Genomic DNA, 19,076 nt, shown 5'->3' on the forward strand with positions numbered 1-19,076 from the left:
ATTTGTAGCGAAAGGTATATTTTTACTAAAGCCAAGTGGTTACAATGTAAGCATAGCCAGATCTGAATATTCCTGTGTAAACCCAGTAATTTTTTTCCTTCTCCCAGGTCCTCCACCCCTTGGTCATCTAAATGTCCAATGGTATTCAAATTGTTAGATGACAGTTCATTATGTTCTATGTTTGCTTAATTTAGATCTATTCATTACAGATATTTTTCAATGTGCAGTTTGCTGACTCAAATTTTTAGTAACAAACTTAAATGCTTAGTCATAAGGAGGTAGACAGACAGACAGATAATCTATATTTGATTCTGCTCTTGTGATTTGAGTTTGTATTCTACCAATATATTCTTGGACCCAGGAAGGAAAACTAACCACACCAGAAGCTGAAAAGAATATTTTTAATGTAGATTTCAAAAACTTAATATACTGTGTACGTATTTGTGAATAAGCCAAAAATTTTAGGTGTCAAAATACACCTTAAAAATTGGCTTTAGCTTATCCATGGATAGACTTGTTCAGAAGTACATAAGGCATTTTTTAAACTACAGGTAGAACTTGATCTATATGACCGGTAACTTAGTGACTGTTCAAAATTACAATAGACTCTCCAAAAGGTAGTTGTGGCCTGCTTCTGAAATTCTCAAAGCCAACCCCACCCCACCCCACCCCACGATGACCAGCCTGCATTTACAATCATTGGCTTAGGAACTGGGTACTTACAAGATCGCCTTCTGCTACCGATAGCCTCCCACCGACCAATATGCTCCCACAGAGAGGGACTCCTCAGGGTGCCGTCAGTCAAACAATGTCGACTGGCAACCCCCAGGGGGAGAGCCTTCTCTGTGGGGCACCTGCCCTCTGGAATGAATTACCCCCGGAGATACGGATGGTCCCTGACCTACGCGCCTTTTGCCGTGCCCTCAAGACATTATTGTTCCAACAAGCTGGGCTGGCCTAAATATGAATTTTAATGGTTGTTTTAGTTTTTTAATAATAGTGGGGCCAAATTATTTAATATATTTTAAATTGTTTTTAAATTTTATGTATATGTGTGTTTTATTGTTGGTGTGCACCGCCCTGAGTCCCTCGGGAAAAGGGAGGTATAAAAATTTAAATAATAAATAAATAAATTTGTAACTCCTGCAGTCACAAGACTACAATTTACGTTTTGCCAAAACCTAGAATTTACTTTCCAATTTTATCAAGTGTGAAAAACTACACCCACTTGGAGAAGTTTCAGATTACTGATTTATTATTAAAGCATGTGCACAGGAATCTCTCTGACTAACAGTTAGCACCTGATTAGAATAAGTGTCAACAGCATTCAAGTATGTAACGATTCTAAACTGATGCTTCTTTTAACTCATTCCCCTGGCTCCGCTAGTCCTCCTATAGGTTTTTGGTACAAAAATTCCATAATGAACAAAGGGTTCTCTTAATGACCACAGCATTCATTTAATGACTGCTGCATAAAAAGACAGTAAAATTGGATTATCACATATGTGAAAACAATAAAGAAAAAAGACATCATACGAAACCAGCATGGTTTCACAAAAAGCTCTATGACAAATTGAGGAACAAATATAAAAAATGGAAAGAGGGTCACAAAACTAAAACAGAATACCAGCAAATAGCCTGAATCTGTAAGGAAATAGTTAGGAAAGCTAAGGCTCAAAATGAGTTAATACTGAGAACTAATGCAAAAAAATATATAATTAAGAAGTTTCTTTCAATATATAAGGAACAAGAAGGAAGTCAAGGAAACAGCTTGACATCAATACCGGGGAAAATCTTCAAAAAAATAATCAAGTAGAAGATCTTTGAGCACATCTGCCAAGACTTATGACTGTAACTGGCAGGCTCCATTACAGTGATAAGTCAAGGACTACCTGTACCTGTATATCCTGTATATACTTACATATATGAATGAGATGCATATATAAGATGACTTTCAAATTTTTAACCAAACTACTGTGAGAAATGGATGCTCTGTGAATTACCCAGATATAGGCCAATTGTGGAAATTAAAACAAATGAAAATTTGAGTTGGCTTATTGAAGGTGGCACATTTTTCACATACTTTGGTTAAAAATGTGACAGATAGGCTTATACACCTGTCTTATAAGCCTTATATGCCTAAGTCTATACAGTATTATATATAATTATAATTTATTTGTTATATTATTGTTTTACCTGAAGTGGCAAGAATGCTCCCCCACTGTCTACCACATAGACAAATGGAAGTTTATTTTTAATTGCTATTTCTTGAGATCTTAGTATTTTCTTCAGTGTAATAGGATAAATGGTTCCACCTTTTATTAATGAATCATTTGCCATGAAACAACACCAGATTCCAGATATTCTTCCAATTCCTTCAACAAAAGTGAAAAGAATTATCACGAGAGAAACATTAGCAGGCTTTCTACAAATGTAAATAATTTATAATTGTATACAATTTTAAGGCATAGTACAGAATATTCCAGTTAGTTTTTGATAACTTTTGTAACTGAGCTACCAAGAAGATACCTTGATTTTCAATATCTGCTGCATCACTATGATGATAAGGTTGAAAAGCAGAGACAAAACAAATAACTCGTTTTTTCAAAATCCCCAATACTGTATTTTTCGGACTATAAGACACACTGAAGTATAAGACGCACCAAGATTTCGAAGAGGTATCAAGAAAAAAAAAAGGGTTTTGCCCTCCCCGGCCCCCAGGAGCACTCTGCAGGCCTCCCAAACCTTCTGCACATCCTGTTTTTGCGAAAAGTCAATTTTTCCCAAAAACGGGATGCACAGAGGGTTTATGAGGCTTGCAGAGCACTCCTGGGGGCTGGGGAGGCCAAAAATGTGATGTGTGGGGGGGTTTTGGAGGCCAAAAATGAGGTGCACAGAGTGTTTGGGAGGCTTGCAGAGTGCTCCTGGGGCCCGTTTTTGCCCTCCCAAAACTCCGTCACATTTGTGCCCTCCCCAGCCCCCAGGAGCACTCTGCAGGCCTCCCAAACCCTCTGCACATCCTGTTTTTGCGAAAACAGCCCCGTTTTTGGAGAAAACGGGACGGCACGGGGCGGGGTTTCAGGAAGGCAAAAATGGCTGTATTCGGTGTATAAGACACACCAACATTTCCACCCTCTTTTTTGGGGGGGGGAGTGTGTCTTATACTCCGAAAAGTACGGTATATTAAAATCAAATTATCCTGAAAACTCAGTTTGTGCCCCAATTTTATTTTGCTCTCCTTTTAGTTATTACCTTTGTCTTAAATATAATTTACTTCTATCAACTTGAACTATTTAATTCATTAATAATTTGGTTTTCAACCGATCTGTCTATAATTTATATTTATTTCTGAATTAATTGATACAATTTTGGAGCTGCTTTTCATTTTAAATTTACAATATTTATTAATTTATTCCAGGTTATTCTATTTATAACTATGTTCAATCTACTTGCTGTTCTTATTGTAACAATAAGACTACCAGATGTTCAGCATTTAGTGGGTTAGGGTCAGAGGATCAGAGGCCAATCTTGTCATTTATTATAACACCAACAGCAAGTAGATATACCGATGACCAATTTACACATCATGATACAACTAGCAAAGCCACTGGGGCCCTCTGTCTTTCTTATCTGATTGTTTCTTAGGCAGTATCTCTTCCCATCATTCCTTAAGGTCATCCACACATTGTCCCATTTACAACTTTCCCAGAGTATCGTCCCTGATCACAGTACTAAAATTCAGAGATAAAATTGACAATTTTCATCCAATTTCCTGTTTTTGTATATGTTTAACACAGGTTAAATGGGTACGTTTAAATTTTACATCTTTTCATTTACCTCTTAAACCATCTTCAAGCACTCCAAAAAAAACCCTAAACATTTCAGTCTTGCATATTCTGCCAATAACATACCATTGCCATGTTTTCTAGGATCTCAGTCACCAGTAAATATCACAGGCTTTCTCATCATAAATTATATCATTCTTCCAATCTTGTATATTAAATTCTGCTTCTAATAATTATCTGCCACTTATATACAATGGGTGGTACAGCTAACCAGAAAACCTACAGATTAGCTAGGTATTCAGAAATTTTCAATTACTAAAAGAAATATATATAATGTTATTTTAAAAGTATCCATTTTAAGCACATCTTCATCTAGAAAAGTGGTAATTGTAAGCTGGTGTGAATTTGGGTCAAACTATGACAATTTTATAAGATGTATCTTAAAAAACCCAAAAATGTGTCTAAGAAGTCACAAAATTCATACTGATATCTCCCCTAATTCTGTATTCAAAAGTATATCTTTCAATATGCATCAAATTTCTTTTCTTTTTTATTGCTGTCATTATTGACAGAAAGTCCAATTCCTACCACATCTGAACTGGTTAGGAGTTTTGGACACACAAATGATGTTATGTATAGATAGCCCTTGATTTATAACCATTCGTTTAGCAACCATTCAAAGTTGCAATGGCACTGAAAAGAGTGACAATAGGGCCTCACTCTTATGACCATTGTGACATCTCCACAGTTGCATGTCCAAAATATGGGTGTTTGACAACCAACATGTATTTACAATGGTTGCAATATTCAGGGTCATGTGATTACCCTCCCAGTTTGCTCCTGACAAGGAAAGTCAATGGCGGAAGCTGGATTTGCTTAATGACCACATAACTACAGGGATTCAATTTTAAAAAGTGGTAAAAAAGATCAGAAAATCAGGCACTACACACTTAACAATTGCCTTGCTATGCAACAGAAAGTCTGGTCCCAATTGTGGTTGTAAAATCAATGACTACTTGTACATTGAATTTCCCTTTATACCAAGAGTGGGCAACTCTGGAAATTTTACGAGCTGTGGACATCAATTCCCAGAATTCCTGGGCCAGTTATGCCTTATACAAAACTTACCAGTGATACATCCTCCAGCAGGAACATCACCATAGGGCATATTAAGCCCTGCAAGAGGAGAAAGCTCAAGAAAAGATTCATCATCAAGAAGCAATTTTAAGCGTTCATGAACAAGCAATTTCTTTTTCCTCTGTGTATGAATCAATATTGCACTTTTTGTTTTGCTTTTGACCTTCTCAGATAGCTCTGAATATCTAATATGAAAAAGAAACAGTCAAGAGACCAGAAATGTTTCCCAAATCTCCTTATCAATGTTCTCATAGATGCTAAACAGCAGTATGTATATTATTTTGCTATCATACGGGTATGGTAGAGAAATAATGCGATTGTATATAGTTAGATGAAAATTCCACATACTTAATAGTTACTAGTATTTTTATTATTCAGTATGTAAAGAAAAATAAACTTATATGAGAGTCTGGTAGAAATAAAACAGCCTGAATTAGCATGCTTGATTGTTCATGGTAAGCCAAAATTCTTGGCAAAACTGGCTGCTTCCTGACATATAAGCACGCCATTCTTGATTTAGATTTGACTACCGGTATGTCTGATCTGTTCTATTATAAAGAAATCTTTTGCCATGATAGTGAATATCCCAGATCTTAAAGAAATCTACCATTTAAAATTACTTCATTCTCTGATTCTTGGATTTTGGCTTTCTCAAAAGATTCTCTGGAAATTAAGCTGTTAAGAATTTATGAAAAGTTATTCCTTTGCCTTCATCTTACTCTTTCAGTTCTTGTTAATGATTCTGAATAAAATCCTTGTAAAGTTCTTGCTTTCTCTGTTTTTATCTGTGGAACATGTTTAACTGAAGTAAACAGGCATTCATTTGGTGGGATTTTACAAACAATCGAGTAATTACAATATAAATATCTTGCATTCAAATTAAAATTTAAGACCACCTTTCAATAATATAGATTATTTGTATTTATTAAAAGTATCTAGTTTTGATTACTTTCTTAGCCTTGTATAGGTGCTAGAAAGAGAGCTGCTGAGTATTTATTTCCCTCTGAAATTATATGGAAGATGTTTAAGGAGGAGGAATTAACTTATATTTATAAATAGCAGAAGGTCTTTCTGTAATACCTTTTTAAGAATAGAATGTGTTATCATAATATTGATACTTATGACCCTATATACTATTTAAAGATGTAATGATTCTTTATATTATTATATTATACTTAATATAATATTAATTATTATAATTACTTAGTAATTATATAGTATAATTACTTAATATTATATTAAGTAACTCTTCATTCCAAATACTTTGAATCAGATTACTGATTTTAAATATTACATCTTGGTACTATATTCTTGATGTTTTTGAGATGACAATATAATTTTCTGCCATTCTACACCCAAAAATGATTCTAAGAATGTACATAACCTATGGGTAAAGAATAAATATATGTGTATCTTTATCCATCCATCTTCTATCCTTAATAAACTATGGAAACCTTTTGAATACAGTATGTGAGATGCTTGTGGGGACTTCTCAATTATTTCTGCCCACCACACATTGGACAGAATCAGCATGCACTGCGTTTTATTGGTGAAGAGTGTCACTTGGTGGGCCCATGGAAACATCCCTATATTGATACTTGTCTTGTGAAACAGCCTCCCTTCCATTAAGACCATGAAAACCTGGCTGTTCCCCAATACACTAGGCCCAGAGTACTAATTGAGTTCCCCTTCATGGTTCATTGCCTTGTCGTGGCAAAGGGGCTTGTGTAGCTCAATGAAGCTATGAGCTATGCCGTGCAGGGCCACCCAAGATGGACAGGTCATAACAGAGAGCTCTGACAAAACGTGATCCACTGGAGAAGGAAATGGCAACCTACTCCAGTATCTTTGACATGAAAACCCCATGGACAGTACCAAAGGGAAAAAAGATATGACGCCAGAAGATGAGCCCCTCAGGTCGGAAGGTGTCCAATATGCTACTGGAGAAGAGCAGAGGGCTAGTACTAGTAGCGCCAGAAAGAGTGAAGCAACTGGGCCAAAGCCGACAGTTCACTCAGCTGTGGATGCATCTGGTGGTGAAAGGAAAGTCTGATGCTGTAAAGATTTTTTTCTCCATAGGAACATGGAATGTAAAATCCATGAATCAAGGCAAGCTGGACGTGGTCAAACAAGAGATGACAAGACTGAACATTGACATTTTAGGAATCAGCGAACTAAAATGGACAGGAATGGGTGAATTTAATTCCGATGATCATCAGGTATACTACTGCGGGCAAGAATCCCTCAGAAGAAATGGAATAGCTTTCATAGTCAATAAAAGAGTAAGAAAAGCAATACTGGAATACAATCCCCCAAATGACAGAATGATCTCAGTTCGAATCCAAGGCAAACCATTCAATATCACAGTAGTCCAGGTCTATGCCCCAACCACTGGTGCTGAAGAGGATGAAATTGACTGGTTCTATGAAGCCCTACAGCACCTTATAGAATTAACACCAAAAAAATGATGTCGTCATCATGGGGGATTGGAATGCTAAAATAGGAAGCCAAAAAAGCCGAGGTGGCGCAGTGGTTAGAGTGCAGTACTGCAGCTACTTCAGCTCACTGCTAGTTCAGCAGATCAGCGGAACAAATCTCACTGGCTCAAGGTTGACTCAGCCTTCCATCCTTCCGAGGTGGGTAAAATGAGGACCCAGATTGTTGGGGGCAATATGCTATTTAGTATACTGTCTTTGGTGTAAGCCGCCCAGAGTCCTCGGAGAGTGGACGGCATAGAAATATGACAAATAAATAAATAAATAAATAAATAAATAAATAAATAAATAACCGGAATAACAGGCAAGTTTGGCCTTGGAGAACAAAATGAAGCAGGGCACAGGCTGACAGAATTTTGTCAAGATAATACAACGGTCATAGCAAACACTCTTTTCCAACAACCCAAGAGATGACTCTACACATGGACATCACCAGAAGGTCAGCACAGTAATCAGATTGACTATGTGCTCTGCAGCCAAAGATGGAGAAGTTATGCTTAAAATCCTACAAGCTAGGCTCCAGCAGTATGTGGATTGAGAACTACCAGAAGTACAGGCAGGATTTTGAAGAGACAGAGGAACTAGAGATCAAATTGCCAACATATGCTGGATCATTGAGAAAGCTAGGGAGTTCCAGAAAACATCTACTTCTGCTTCATTGACTATGCTAAAGCCTTTGATTGTGTGGATCACAACAAATTGTGACAAGTTCTTAAACAGATGGGAGTACCAGACCATCTTATTTGTCTCTTGAGAAACCTATATGCGGGTCAAGAAGCAACAGTGAGAATTGGACATGGAACCACTGATTGGTTCAAAACTGGGAAAGGAGTCCAGCAAGGCTATATACTGTCACCCTGCCTATTTAATTTATATGCAGAGCACATCATGAAAAAGGGGGGGGTGAAGAAAGAGAGTGCAAAAGTTGGCTTGAAACAACATTAAGAAAACTAAGATCATGGCATCCAGCCCTCTCAATTCCTGGCAAATAGATGGGGAAGAAATGGAGGTAGTGACAGATTTTGTTTTTCTGGGCTCCAAGATCACCGCAGATGGGGACTGCAGTCAAGAAATTAAAAGATGCCTGCTCCTGGGGAGGAAAGCTATGGCAAATCTTGATAGCTTACTAAAAAGCAGAGACATCACCCTGCTAACAAAAGTACGTATACTGAAGGCTATAGTTTTCCCAGTTGCAATGTATGGCTGTGAAAGTTGGACCATAAGAAAGGCTGAGCGCCAAAGAATTGTGGCCTTTGAACTATGGTACTTTGGCCACCTAATGAGAAGGAAGGACTCACAGGAGAAGAGCCTAATGCTGGGAAAGATTGAGGGCAAAAGAAGAAGGGGAAGACAGAGAACAAGGTGGCTAGATGGAGTCACTGAAGCAATAGGCGTGAGCTTAAATGGACTCCAGAGGATGGTAGAGGACAGGAAGGCCTGGAGGAACATTGTCCATGGGGTCGCGATGGGTTGGACATGACTTCGCAACTAACAACAACTAATGGTGTTCTGATGTATATGCAATTGTCTCTCTTACATTGTTTGTTTTTCTTAAGTATTTGATTGTGATTCTGGTTTTTCTTTATCTAGTCTGCCCATAGTATCTTTGGTAGATGAGTGGTGATATAAATAAAATAAAAAATAAATTATTGATTATATATAACTCTGGTTATGTGCTGACAAGTTAAATGAATCCACAATCTCAGCTAAAACAATACAAAATTACTTCCGATACTAATATATAGAATGTTTATTGTTACTATTACATTTTTAAACTCCTGTTTGCTGCCCAAAATTGCAATTGTGAGATGAGCAATATATAAATCAATACAGTAAATATATGCATATATAAATATATTACTCCAAATTGTTTGATGATGAAGTGAAAGATGAAAGTGGTAGGAATATTGCGAACAAAAGAATTACCTTTGAATACATGTCTTGCTGTTCCTCGCATTTCCCTCAAATATATGTCTACAGAATGAAGGTATTTCACCTTCCAATACTGGAAAATTTCTCATATCCTGACACTTATTTTTTAGGTTTAAAATCACAGGTGTAGAATGCATCATGTTATATGGAACTTTATTGATCGATTTTATTGTAGACTTGCAGTTCAGCAAGTTCCATATTTGTTGTTTGCCCATGTCAATTTCCTGCTACTGCCTCTTGGTGTTTAGAATAATCTGAAGTAGGATGTAAACAAAGGGCACTCTGAATTCCTGGAGAATGGAATAAAGGGAACACAATTCTATATCATTCTGGATTGAAAAAACAACAAAAACAATTATTAATTTAAAAAAACCCATAATTACAAAATCACATAATGTAATAAAAATCTTTCCCCAATTTTATGGTCTCCAAATAGGTTGAGCTATACCACCACAATTTTCCAGGTTATTTGACCAATGATTTTACAACCCTAATTGAGCCCCAAACGTCCATTGCAAAGCAAGACAATTAAGTGAATTTTGCCCCATTTTATGACTTTTGTTACCCCAGTTGCTAAGTGAATCACTGCAGTTGTTAAGGTAGCAACATGGTTGTTAAGTGAATCTGACTTCTCCACTGACTATGCTTGTTAGAAGATCGCAAAAGGCAATCACATGACCCCGGCACACTGCAACTGGCATAAGTACATGCCAGTTGCCAAGCATCTGAATTTTGATCACATGGCACAGGGATACGACAAAGGTTGTTAAGTGTGAAAAATGGTGATAAGTCACTTTTTTCAATGCTGTTGTTAACTTCGGCCTCTAAACTGATGGTTTTAAGTTGACGATTATCTGTACAGTTATGTTTGTTATATTATTTATCCTAATTCAATATCAGATTTTCCTTTTAGATAAAATGTACCAGCCTCTTGTCAGATTCTGAATCAGAGCTATCACATCTGAGATGCAAAAGTAGAGAACAGTGAAGATACTGTTGGAAGATTAGTAACTAGCAACTAGTAACTGGATATCAAAGCTTCGGTATTATTTGGAAACAGTTACTAAAAAGTTATTATCAGTAACTATTTTCTCAAGCTTTACTCAAGCTTTAGTATCCAGTTCCAGGGATTTTTCAGAATTAGGCATGAAGATGAAGAAGGAAGATGAAAATGAAGAATTTCCCAAACATTTTAAAGCCTGAACAAGCTCAGAAATGAGTAGTCTTCCAGATAATAAGATTGCAAATACTTGGGGGTTCACTACAGTCGTAACTATCAGTTGGAATCATATGTAAAATAAATTAGCTCCTAGGCTTTTTGCCATCAGTATAGAAGTCCACTGGCCGTTTCAGATCGTTTCCAACCCCTTTTTGAAAACACTTCTGGACAGAACATTTTGCAATAGTAACTGAGATATAGTCACAGCAGAAAACGCATTTGATACATCTGGGGGGGAAGGAAAGAGTAATTTATTAGTGGCGCAAATGCACTTCGACTGCTCCGAAAACCTGGATACCCAAATCCCGAAAGGACACCCCACACTGCAAAACCTGACTTTGCAACTGTTGCATACGGACATGCTGTGGCTCGGTATTACTCCATAAAGGCGCTCCCCGACGAGAAATCCTGTAATTCCGTAACCAAAAAGCAAACAATACGGCCGGCACCCTTCAGACCGTTGAAAATTTTGTAGCGAAAAGGAGCGCTGACGGAGCACAGCGGAGCCCGCCGAGAGTTAACGATCCGACTTGGCTCGAAGCGGCCCCGCCCGCCCCCAAACTCAGCCGTTTTATACCGTTTACCAGGCGTAACGCTTCCCAGAAGCTTCACCCCGCACTACGACAAGCGGCGCCGCGCCTTCAGGGAAGAAAGGGACGGACGGATGGGCCGCCTCTCCTGGTCTCAGTAACTCCGGTCTCCACAAGCTTGAACTCCCAGCCGCTCCGTGGCGGACTGCGCAGGCCCGCTCCACTTCCTGGCTGCTTTTACGGCTCCGTCCTTCACTATGCGCCGAGGAAGCGCTGAGGCGGTGTTGCCTCATGTGAGACCCAGGAGCCGTTTGTTGCCAGGCCGGTCGGTAGGCCGGCACTTTTCCCGCCAAAAGTTTCCCTGAGCCTCACCATTAGTCGTTCATTTTGCAGTTTAAAGTAGGAGCTCGTTTTATTTTCTTTCCAAAAGCCCCATAGCTCCCTTTCTTTTCGTCTTCGTTTTACCAGGCGCTTTTTAAAAACATCGTCTGGACGGGAAGGTTCAGGAGGAGTCTCACCTGCGATGGCGGCTACTAAACCTTGGTTGGATTATTTTCCTTCGGGCGTGTTAATTTCACTCCGTGAAAAAAAAAAAAAAATAAAGCTGAAGGTTACAGCGGAACGCTGATTTGTGGGGCGGGTCCATAAAATGGGTCAAAACTCACTTAGTGGCTGTCTTGCTTAGCAGCGGAAATTTTGGATTCGATTGGGGACTGGGATGCTACCTCCCACTCCTCATGATTGCTTGATGGGATTTTAAAAGTGTTATTTGTTTTTCAACAGAAGCTTTCAAACCATTTGGGATTGTGCAAACCCCTGGGAGAGTCTTGGAGGACCCTCTGTGGTCCTAGGGCAACAACTGAAGAAATACTGCCTGCTTCAGTTTTTTTTTTTTAAATATGTAGAAAGTTAGCACCCACCCCTCTCCTAAATGAATGAAATATTTTGGGAAATATTAAAAAAGGCAGAATATTATACTTCCCTAAAGGGGAAACATGCTCTTGGAAAGCAGCCCCCACCTTTCTTAATATCCCCAGCAGGACTGGGCCAGCCTATCTACAAGACAAAAGACCTTCAGCTTCAGGGTGATGGGATTAAGACATGACCCTTCAGGACATAATAGGATTAGCCCTCCCATCTAGCAGCAGAGCTCACCACATGGCACAACAAGCCCCTTCATTGCATCACTCAGCAAGCTTCAACCAAGCCTGGGACTCAGACAGCCTACTAAGTTAGCAGTGACCCCTACAGCAACCAATAGAATACATGCTCTTTCCACAAGAACAGGAAGCTCAAGGCCCAGGAGAAGGTATAAATAACCCTCACTCTCCATTCCATGTGGTCAGTTGCAGAGCTGTGGAGTCGGGAGATAAATGTTCCGACTCCGACTCCGACTCCTCAGTTTTTTGTACTTCCGACTCCGACTCCCCGACTCCGACTCCTCTGTATTAATATGCGAATGTATTTTATACATTCCTTGAAGGAAAGAAAGGCAACATACATGTCATTACCACAGGACTACTGGCTGGGAAGCCAACAGTCTACTGTATTGAACAGTTTAAGCAAAAGACAAACACAATGAAAACAACAAAGTTTTATTAATTTTTTTTTATTAATTTAATTAATCAAGTTGCTGGATAGTAGCAGCAGGCATAAACATCAGGAACAGGAACTTTACCAGTTCAAAAATACAAACCACATTATTTGGTTGTTTTAGAACAAAAACAAAGCTTATCTATATGAACCAAAAACAAAATCTGTAAAACCTAGAAATGGTTTATATTAATCTTGAAATGTAGTTATAGGCTTAGCAAATGCAAATCAATTCAATGTAGAGTTCTAAGGAAGAGAATTGCCTCTGCCAGATCCTCTTTCATAGAGGCTCTTAAGTCAGACTTTATTATTTTTAGGGCTGAAAATAATCTTTCGACACTGACTTGGGTGGGTGGCATTGCAGTAACTATTCTGGCCACATCACTAACGATCTCTGGATAAACAAGGATGGCTTCTTCAACAGTAAGTTTTGATGAGCGATCATACTTTTCAACTTCTTTTAGTGCTTTATAAAACTCCTGTTGGAATTTTTTTATTTGGACATTTACTGGTTCTGTAACGCTTATGCGACGTCGCTTTCCTTTAGCAACTTCCATTTTGTCTAAGAAGGAATCAAAGTCTAATTCTTCGTTTGAAGAAGATGATTCTGAGTTACCACTATTGCTTAAAAGAACTCCATCCTCCTGTGGAGGTATTTCAGGTCGTAATCCCTTCATGCGAACTGCTACATCATAGAGGGCCTTTTTCCCAGTAGCAATCTGTTTACTGTTCAATAAAAGTCGGCTCATTGGGTCGACATAAATAGCCGCTAACAAGATTTCATTTTCCAGCAAAAGACTCTCTTTTCATCATTGAAGATGCAATGCCCTCAGCTATTAACCCTCCATTTTTGTTCAGGCGATATAACAGGCTCTTCCATTCCAAGAGGAATTTACCCGGGGTTAGATCATCACATTGCAACCTCTTGGTGACAGTGAAGGGGTGAGAAAGAAGGTTCTCCAGCTCTTTTGTTTGTGTCCACTGGCTTGCAGTTAATGCAAGATTTTCATTGTCCATTTCTTCTATGAAGTCTTTAAGTTCAAGCAAACGCTTCACCATTAAATAAGTGCTTCCCCAGCGAGTTGTTTGATCCAAAATGGCTCCTTTTCCTGCACGTCTTTTCAAAATTGCATCTGTTTTTGGGGCCCTGGCTGCAACAGTTACTTGCCGTAATTTGCCAATTAATGTAGCTGCATGGCGATCTTTTAATCCATCTCTTATGGCAAGTTGCAGTGTATGAACAGCACATCGCATATGATGAATAGTAGCAAGCTTCAATGCTTCTTCAACAAAGTTGTCTAAAAAAATGTCAGCATTCTCTTCAGTTTCTAAACTTTCTCTAATACTTGCAGAGCTGTCTTCCTCTAAGTCTAATATCTGTTTGATACCTTCTTCATCTGCCTTCATCTTCTCAATTGTGCTCAACATGTTAGAAGCGTTATCTGTCACAACACATAAAATCTGTTCCTTTTTAATTTCAAAATCTTCTAGAACACCCTCCACTAACTTCTGAAGGTAATCACTGGTGTGATGTGCCTGAGTGTCCTTTACTCCGAGGGTCCGTGTTATTGTTTTGTTATTTTCATCCACAAATCTAACATTAATAGCGAAATAATTGACTCTGTGACGTGTGCATGCATCCATTTTAAGGAAGACAAAACGTCCTTTCATAACTTTCTGTAGTTCTTCCTTTTTACATTTGGCCTCCTCAATTATAAGTTTCCTTATACTTTCTCTTTCCAGAGAAACACCAAGTTTTTTTGCCATTTCTCCATTTAGGCCTAAAAAGGCTGTCTGTGAAAAGAAGGATAGTGGTACACTATTCTTTACTACCATTTCAATAATGTGGTGTTTGAATTTTTCTGGTGTCATCCTTATGGTAACTTTGTCAGATATAAAGAATTTTCTTATTTGTGATTGTTCTCCAGTAGATTTCTGAACGTTTTTTGTCACAGAAGTAGATGCAATGTTTTCATTGCTATCTTTCTCATTCACGGCTTCTAACACTTTGGGATGAAAACACTGTAAGTGTCTTTTCAAATTTGATGCTCTTGTAGGTGCATTTTTATCAGGCCCACTGAAACTGCTAATTTTTGCATCACATTGTTTTTCACCATCATCATCTTTTCTAATACATTGGCACACGTAATGTTTTCCATCACTTGATAATGCAAAGTGCTCATAAACAGTAGACTTTGTTGTGTTTGTTGTTAGCAGTCTTTTTGCCATTGTTTAGGATGCCTCTTTCCCTAAAATATAAAATATGTTATACTAACTGGCATATAATTAGATTTTTAATATCAACATACACAGTCTTGTAAGTTGTACGTACATGGCTTTATACAAACAAATAAGCTATATATCCCAGCACTAAACCTAGACATGATTTGTCCTATACAATATAAACACTTACAGTTGAATCCAAGAAGCTGTTCCACCAAGTTCTTCTAAGCCAGTGGTTCTCAACCTTCCTAATGCCGCGACCCTTTAATACAGTTCCTCATGTTGTGGTGACCCCCAACCAGGGGTGGGTTCTAAATTTTTTTACTACCAGTTCTGTGGGCGTGGCTTATTTTGTGGGCATGGCTTGGAGGTTATGTGACTGGGTGGGTGTGGATAGCTGGTCATGTGACCGGGTGGCCATGGCTATGTGTATAGAGGGCTGAAAAAAGTCATTTCTGACAGGTCCTCGCACTTTTGACTGGTCCTCACACTTATGACCATCCTCACATTTATGCCCGTGCAGCATTTTTAACAACCATGTCACTCATTTCACAACTGCTTCTCTTCACCATGGTGACAAGATAGGGCAAAAACGTAAAATGTGAGGACAGTCGTAAGTTCGAGGACTGGTCAAAAGGGAGAGGACCAGTCAGAAATAACTTTTTCAGCCCTCTGAGTAGTCCATATACATAAAAGGATACAGCAATAGAGAGGGATGAAGGAAGGGAAGGGAAATTAGAGTAGGAGTGAGGGTAAGAGAGGGAGGAAGAGAGGAGGAGAAGGAGAAAGGAAGAGGAAGTAGGGAGGAGAAGAAGAGGGTGAGGAAGAGAAAGTAAGAAGGAAAGAAAAGAGAGAGGTGGTAGGTTTGAGGAGAAAGATTGCTGTACAATAAAAAAGATGAAAGGGAAGAAAGCCAACCCCAAACAAATATAAAGATATTAAGATAAAGAATGAATTGTTAAACTTTAAAGAATAAAAGAGAACAAATAGGAATAAATAACAATAATTAGAAACACACATACAAACATACAATGTATTTTCTTTGAACAGAGTATTTGGCCGGTTCATAAATTTAAACAGTGTTTAGTCATGTTTAAAGTTTAAGCTAACAATCAGAGTTACAAGTTTTTATAGCCTTAGCTGAATGACAGCAGTTTTTCCAATGGTTTACAGCTTCAGTCTTGAACTATTGACCCTCCATTCCCTTCACTTATGCAAGTGTCTCTAGTCCTGCAAAAAACATATTTACTTAATCCCTTATCAGTGAGAGGCTAGGTTACCCATGGGCGCTGCGTTCCCTGTAACAGCAGAACACAACACTATGGAAAGTATAAGTATTGCCACTCCTAATTGTGCGTTGCGTGCCTTATAGTGAAGCACATGAAAAGCATGCTTCTTCACGGTCACTTAACGTGTTCATTTTGCGGTTACGTGAGGCACTGCATGCATTGGTCTTTATTCTTACAGTAGAGAAGTCATTAATTATAACTTTTTGTGAATTGGGACATTTAAACTTGCTTTTTTTAAAATTCCAATCTAAATTTAGTAGGAGTCGGAGTCGGAGTCGGTGCATTGTTTGCCGACTCCGACTCCGACTCCAGGTACCCAAAATTTCCTCCGACTCCGACTCCTCGACTCCGACTCCGACTCCGACTCCACAGCACTGGTCAGTTGCCCAGGACCTCAAACCCATGTAGTCCTGTCCATCAATAAACCATCTTTCCAATTAGCTCCCACATTTCCAGTGTCTTTCCACTTGGAACTGAACCAGATGGTTATTTTTTTCAACAAATATAGGAACTGTCGAAGGAAGAGGATACAGGTAGTCCTCAATTTATGACCACAATTAAGCCCAAAATTTATGTTGCAAAGCAAGACAGTTCTTGAGTTTTGCCTGATTTTATGACTTTTTTGCCACAGTTATTAAGTGAATCATGGCAGTTGTTAAGTTAGTAACACTGTTGTAGTTAGCTTCCCAATTGACTTTGTCAGAAAATCACAAAAGACGATCACTGTCATTGCAACTGTCATATGAATCAGTTGCAGGCATCTGAATTTTGATCACATGACCTTGGGGATGGTGCAACAGTCATAAGTGAAAAATGGTCATGTCACTTTTTTTCAGTGCTGTTGTAACTTCAAACACTAAAAACTGTGGTAAGTCAAGGACTAAACAATCTTAAACATGATTTGTGTCATGTAGTAGTTAAACAGGATTCAATTGTGTGTGCTTCTTAAGACTTCAACCTTATGTTAGGAGCCTGGTTTAGCTCAACAGACAGAAGCACTGTAATTTAACACCAGCTGTCTGCAATTAAAGTAAGATCGAATCTCGCCAGGCTCAAGGTTAACTCAGCCTTCCATCCTTTCTAAGGTAGGTAAATTGAGGACCCAGTTTGTGGGGGCAATAAGATGACTTTGTATAAATATACAAAAGTATGAAGGTTATTGCTTAATGCACTGTAAGCCGCCCTGAGTCTCCAGAGAAGGGCGGCATATAAATCAAAAAAAATAAAATAAATAAAATAAATGTTATCTGGGTTAGATGGACATGGTTTTTATCCATAGATATTTTGTTCATAGACATAGATAATTGTTTTTATTTTTCTTCCACATATATTAAATATGGCCATTTTCATTTGTACTCCTTCTAAAGAAGTACCAATTGGAAAGGAAAGAAAAGTAAATGTAATTTAATGTAAATTAATGTAAATTAATTTAAATTTTTATTTTAATATTTATATCAGCAAATATTTGACATTATTCAAACTTGTTTACTCACATGTTACACAAGACAGTGCTTCCTTTTACTATTCCACAACCACAGTCCTACTTCCCACTGTTTCTGGAGCTGGTTTGAATGGACAGGCTAAATTGCTAATAGAATTAACCACTAGTTTCAACCCATTTGAAACAAAAAGGTAATTTCCCCTTTTTTTCAGTTAGGATTACAATGTAATCGTGTACTGTACAGCATTTTAAATTCAAAGGGAGTAAAAGCGCTTTGGAGCATGTGGGATGGCTCATATAAAACCTTTCAGTTTTTAATAGCTGCAGTTTTATTGTATTACATGGCTGCCCTTCTCAGCTGTGATGTGATCCCAGGAAAAGACATGTTTGGTTTACGGAGTTGCTTAAAATATGAAGTGCTGGTTAGCCTCCGCTGAATAAAGTTTGCATTTCTTTCCTTGAAATTAGTGAGGAAAGGGACATTTAATTAGTAGTTGCCGAAATGTTTTCACTCGGAAGATTCTCATGTTGACTAAAACTGAGCTCCAGATATTGATATAGATGACAGTTCTTCCTCCTGAATATAAATTTATGGGTTGGCACCAAGTATCTCCAGGACCATATACACTTAACTACAACAGTGTAATCAATTTGAATTTTTGGCAAAAGATCTGGTAGATCCCCACTTTTAGCAGTTGTAAGCCTAGAGGCACGCTTTTCAGTACTAATACTGGCCTTCTAATCCAGGAAGTTAAAAAAAACATTGTGGAATAAAGAAATGACAAATTTCTTCTGAACTTTGCCAAGAAAATAATATGGCTAAATGATCAAGTCATCAATCATCAATACTTGACCTCAACCTGAAGAAGACTTCATCAGTTTTGTCACATCATGAAAGAAGAAAGTAATAGTTGCCGAATCAAAGTATAAAGAGTGTTTAGTCCCATTGAACAATAATGACAACCTCTAATATTTCAACCAGAGACAATGTGACATGAAAGTGGCATTGTGTCCCTTTCCTCCTTTTTTAAATCATCCAGTAAATGAAATATTTGAGGAAATTGATATATTTGTATAATATGACCCACAGATAATTTTATGTTTAGAAGAGAAATTCTCAAAAGCCTCAGGGTCAGCTATGTTAAAGTCATATTGCTTTTCCACTGGATCACTAATCCTTAAAATGTTCATATATAAACTTGTTAAATATATTAACATCTCACTTTGTCTGACAGCCATCTGTTCAAGATTGGAAAACATTCCTTCAGAGTTACTCGCTGGCATATTTTTATTTAATTAACATGGTGTCTCAATGTTCAGCATCACTGGTAGCAAGCTGTCATAATCCTCTGAGGAAGGAAACATTTGCTGATGAAGTAAAAGAGAAGAATACAGAATTGGCAATTAAAATTCTATTTTCATGTGACTTTTC

At 38.1% G+C, this 19,076-nt stretch overlaps 1 protein-coding gene across 1 annotated transcript in view; it reads right to left on the bottom strand.

Moving 5' to 3' along the window:
• LOC139313971 (methylcrotonoyl-CoA carboxylase beta chain, mitochondrial-like) overlaps window positions 1-9,564 on the bottom strand; it is a 32,197-nt gene extending 22,633 nt beyond the window's left edge. The window contains exons 1-3 of the mRNA XM_070939468.1: window positions 9,344-9,564; window positions 4,914-5,107; window positions 2,197-2,375 (exon numbers count right to left, since the gene is read on the bottom strand). Coding sequence (XP_070795569.1) covers window positions 2,197-2,375; window positions 4,914-5,107; window positions 9,344-9,564 — 594 coding nt within the window. The remainder of the gene's footprint in view (window positions 1-2,196; window positions 2,376-4,913; window positions 5,108-9,343) is intronic.
• Between the last annotated feature and the right edge of the window lie 9,512 nt (window positions 9,565-19,076).

This window comes from Pituophis catenifer, unplaced genomic scaffold (genome assembly GCF_029215685.1).
Source record: "Pituophis catenifer annectens isolate HBS135680 unplaced genomic scaffold, rPitCat1.0.hap2 SCAF_3, whole genome shotgun sequence".
NCBI classification, from domain to species: Eukaryota; Metazoa; Chordata; class Lepidosauria; order Squamata; family Colubridae; genus Pituophis; species Pituophis catenifer.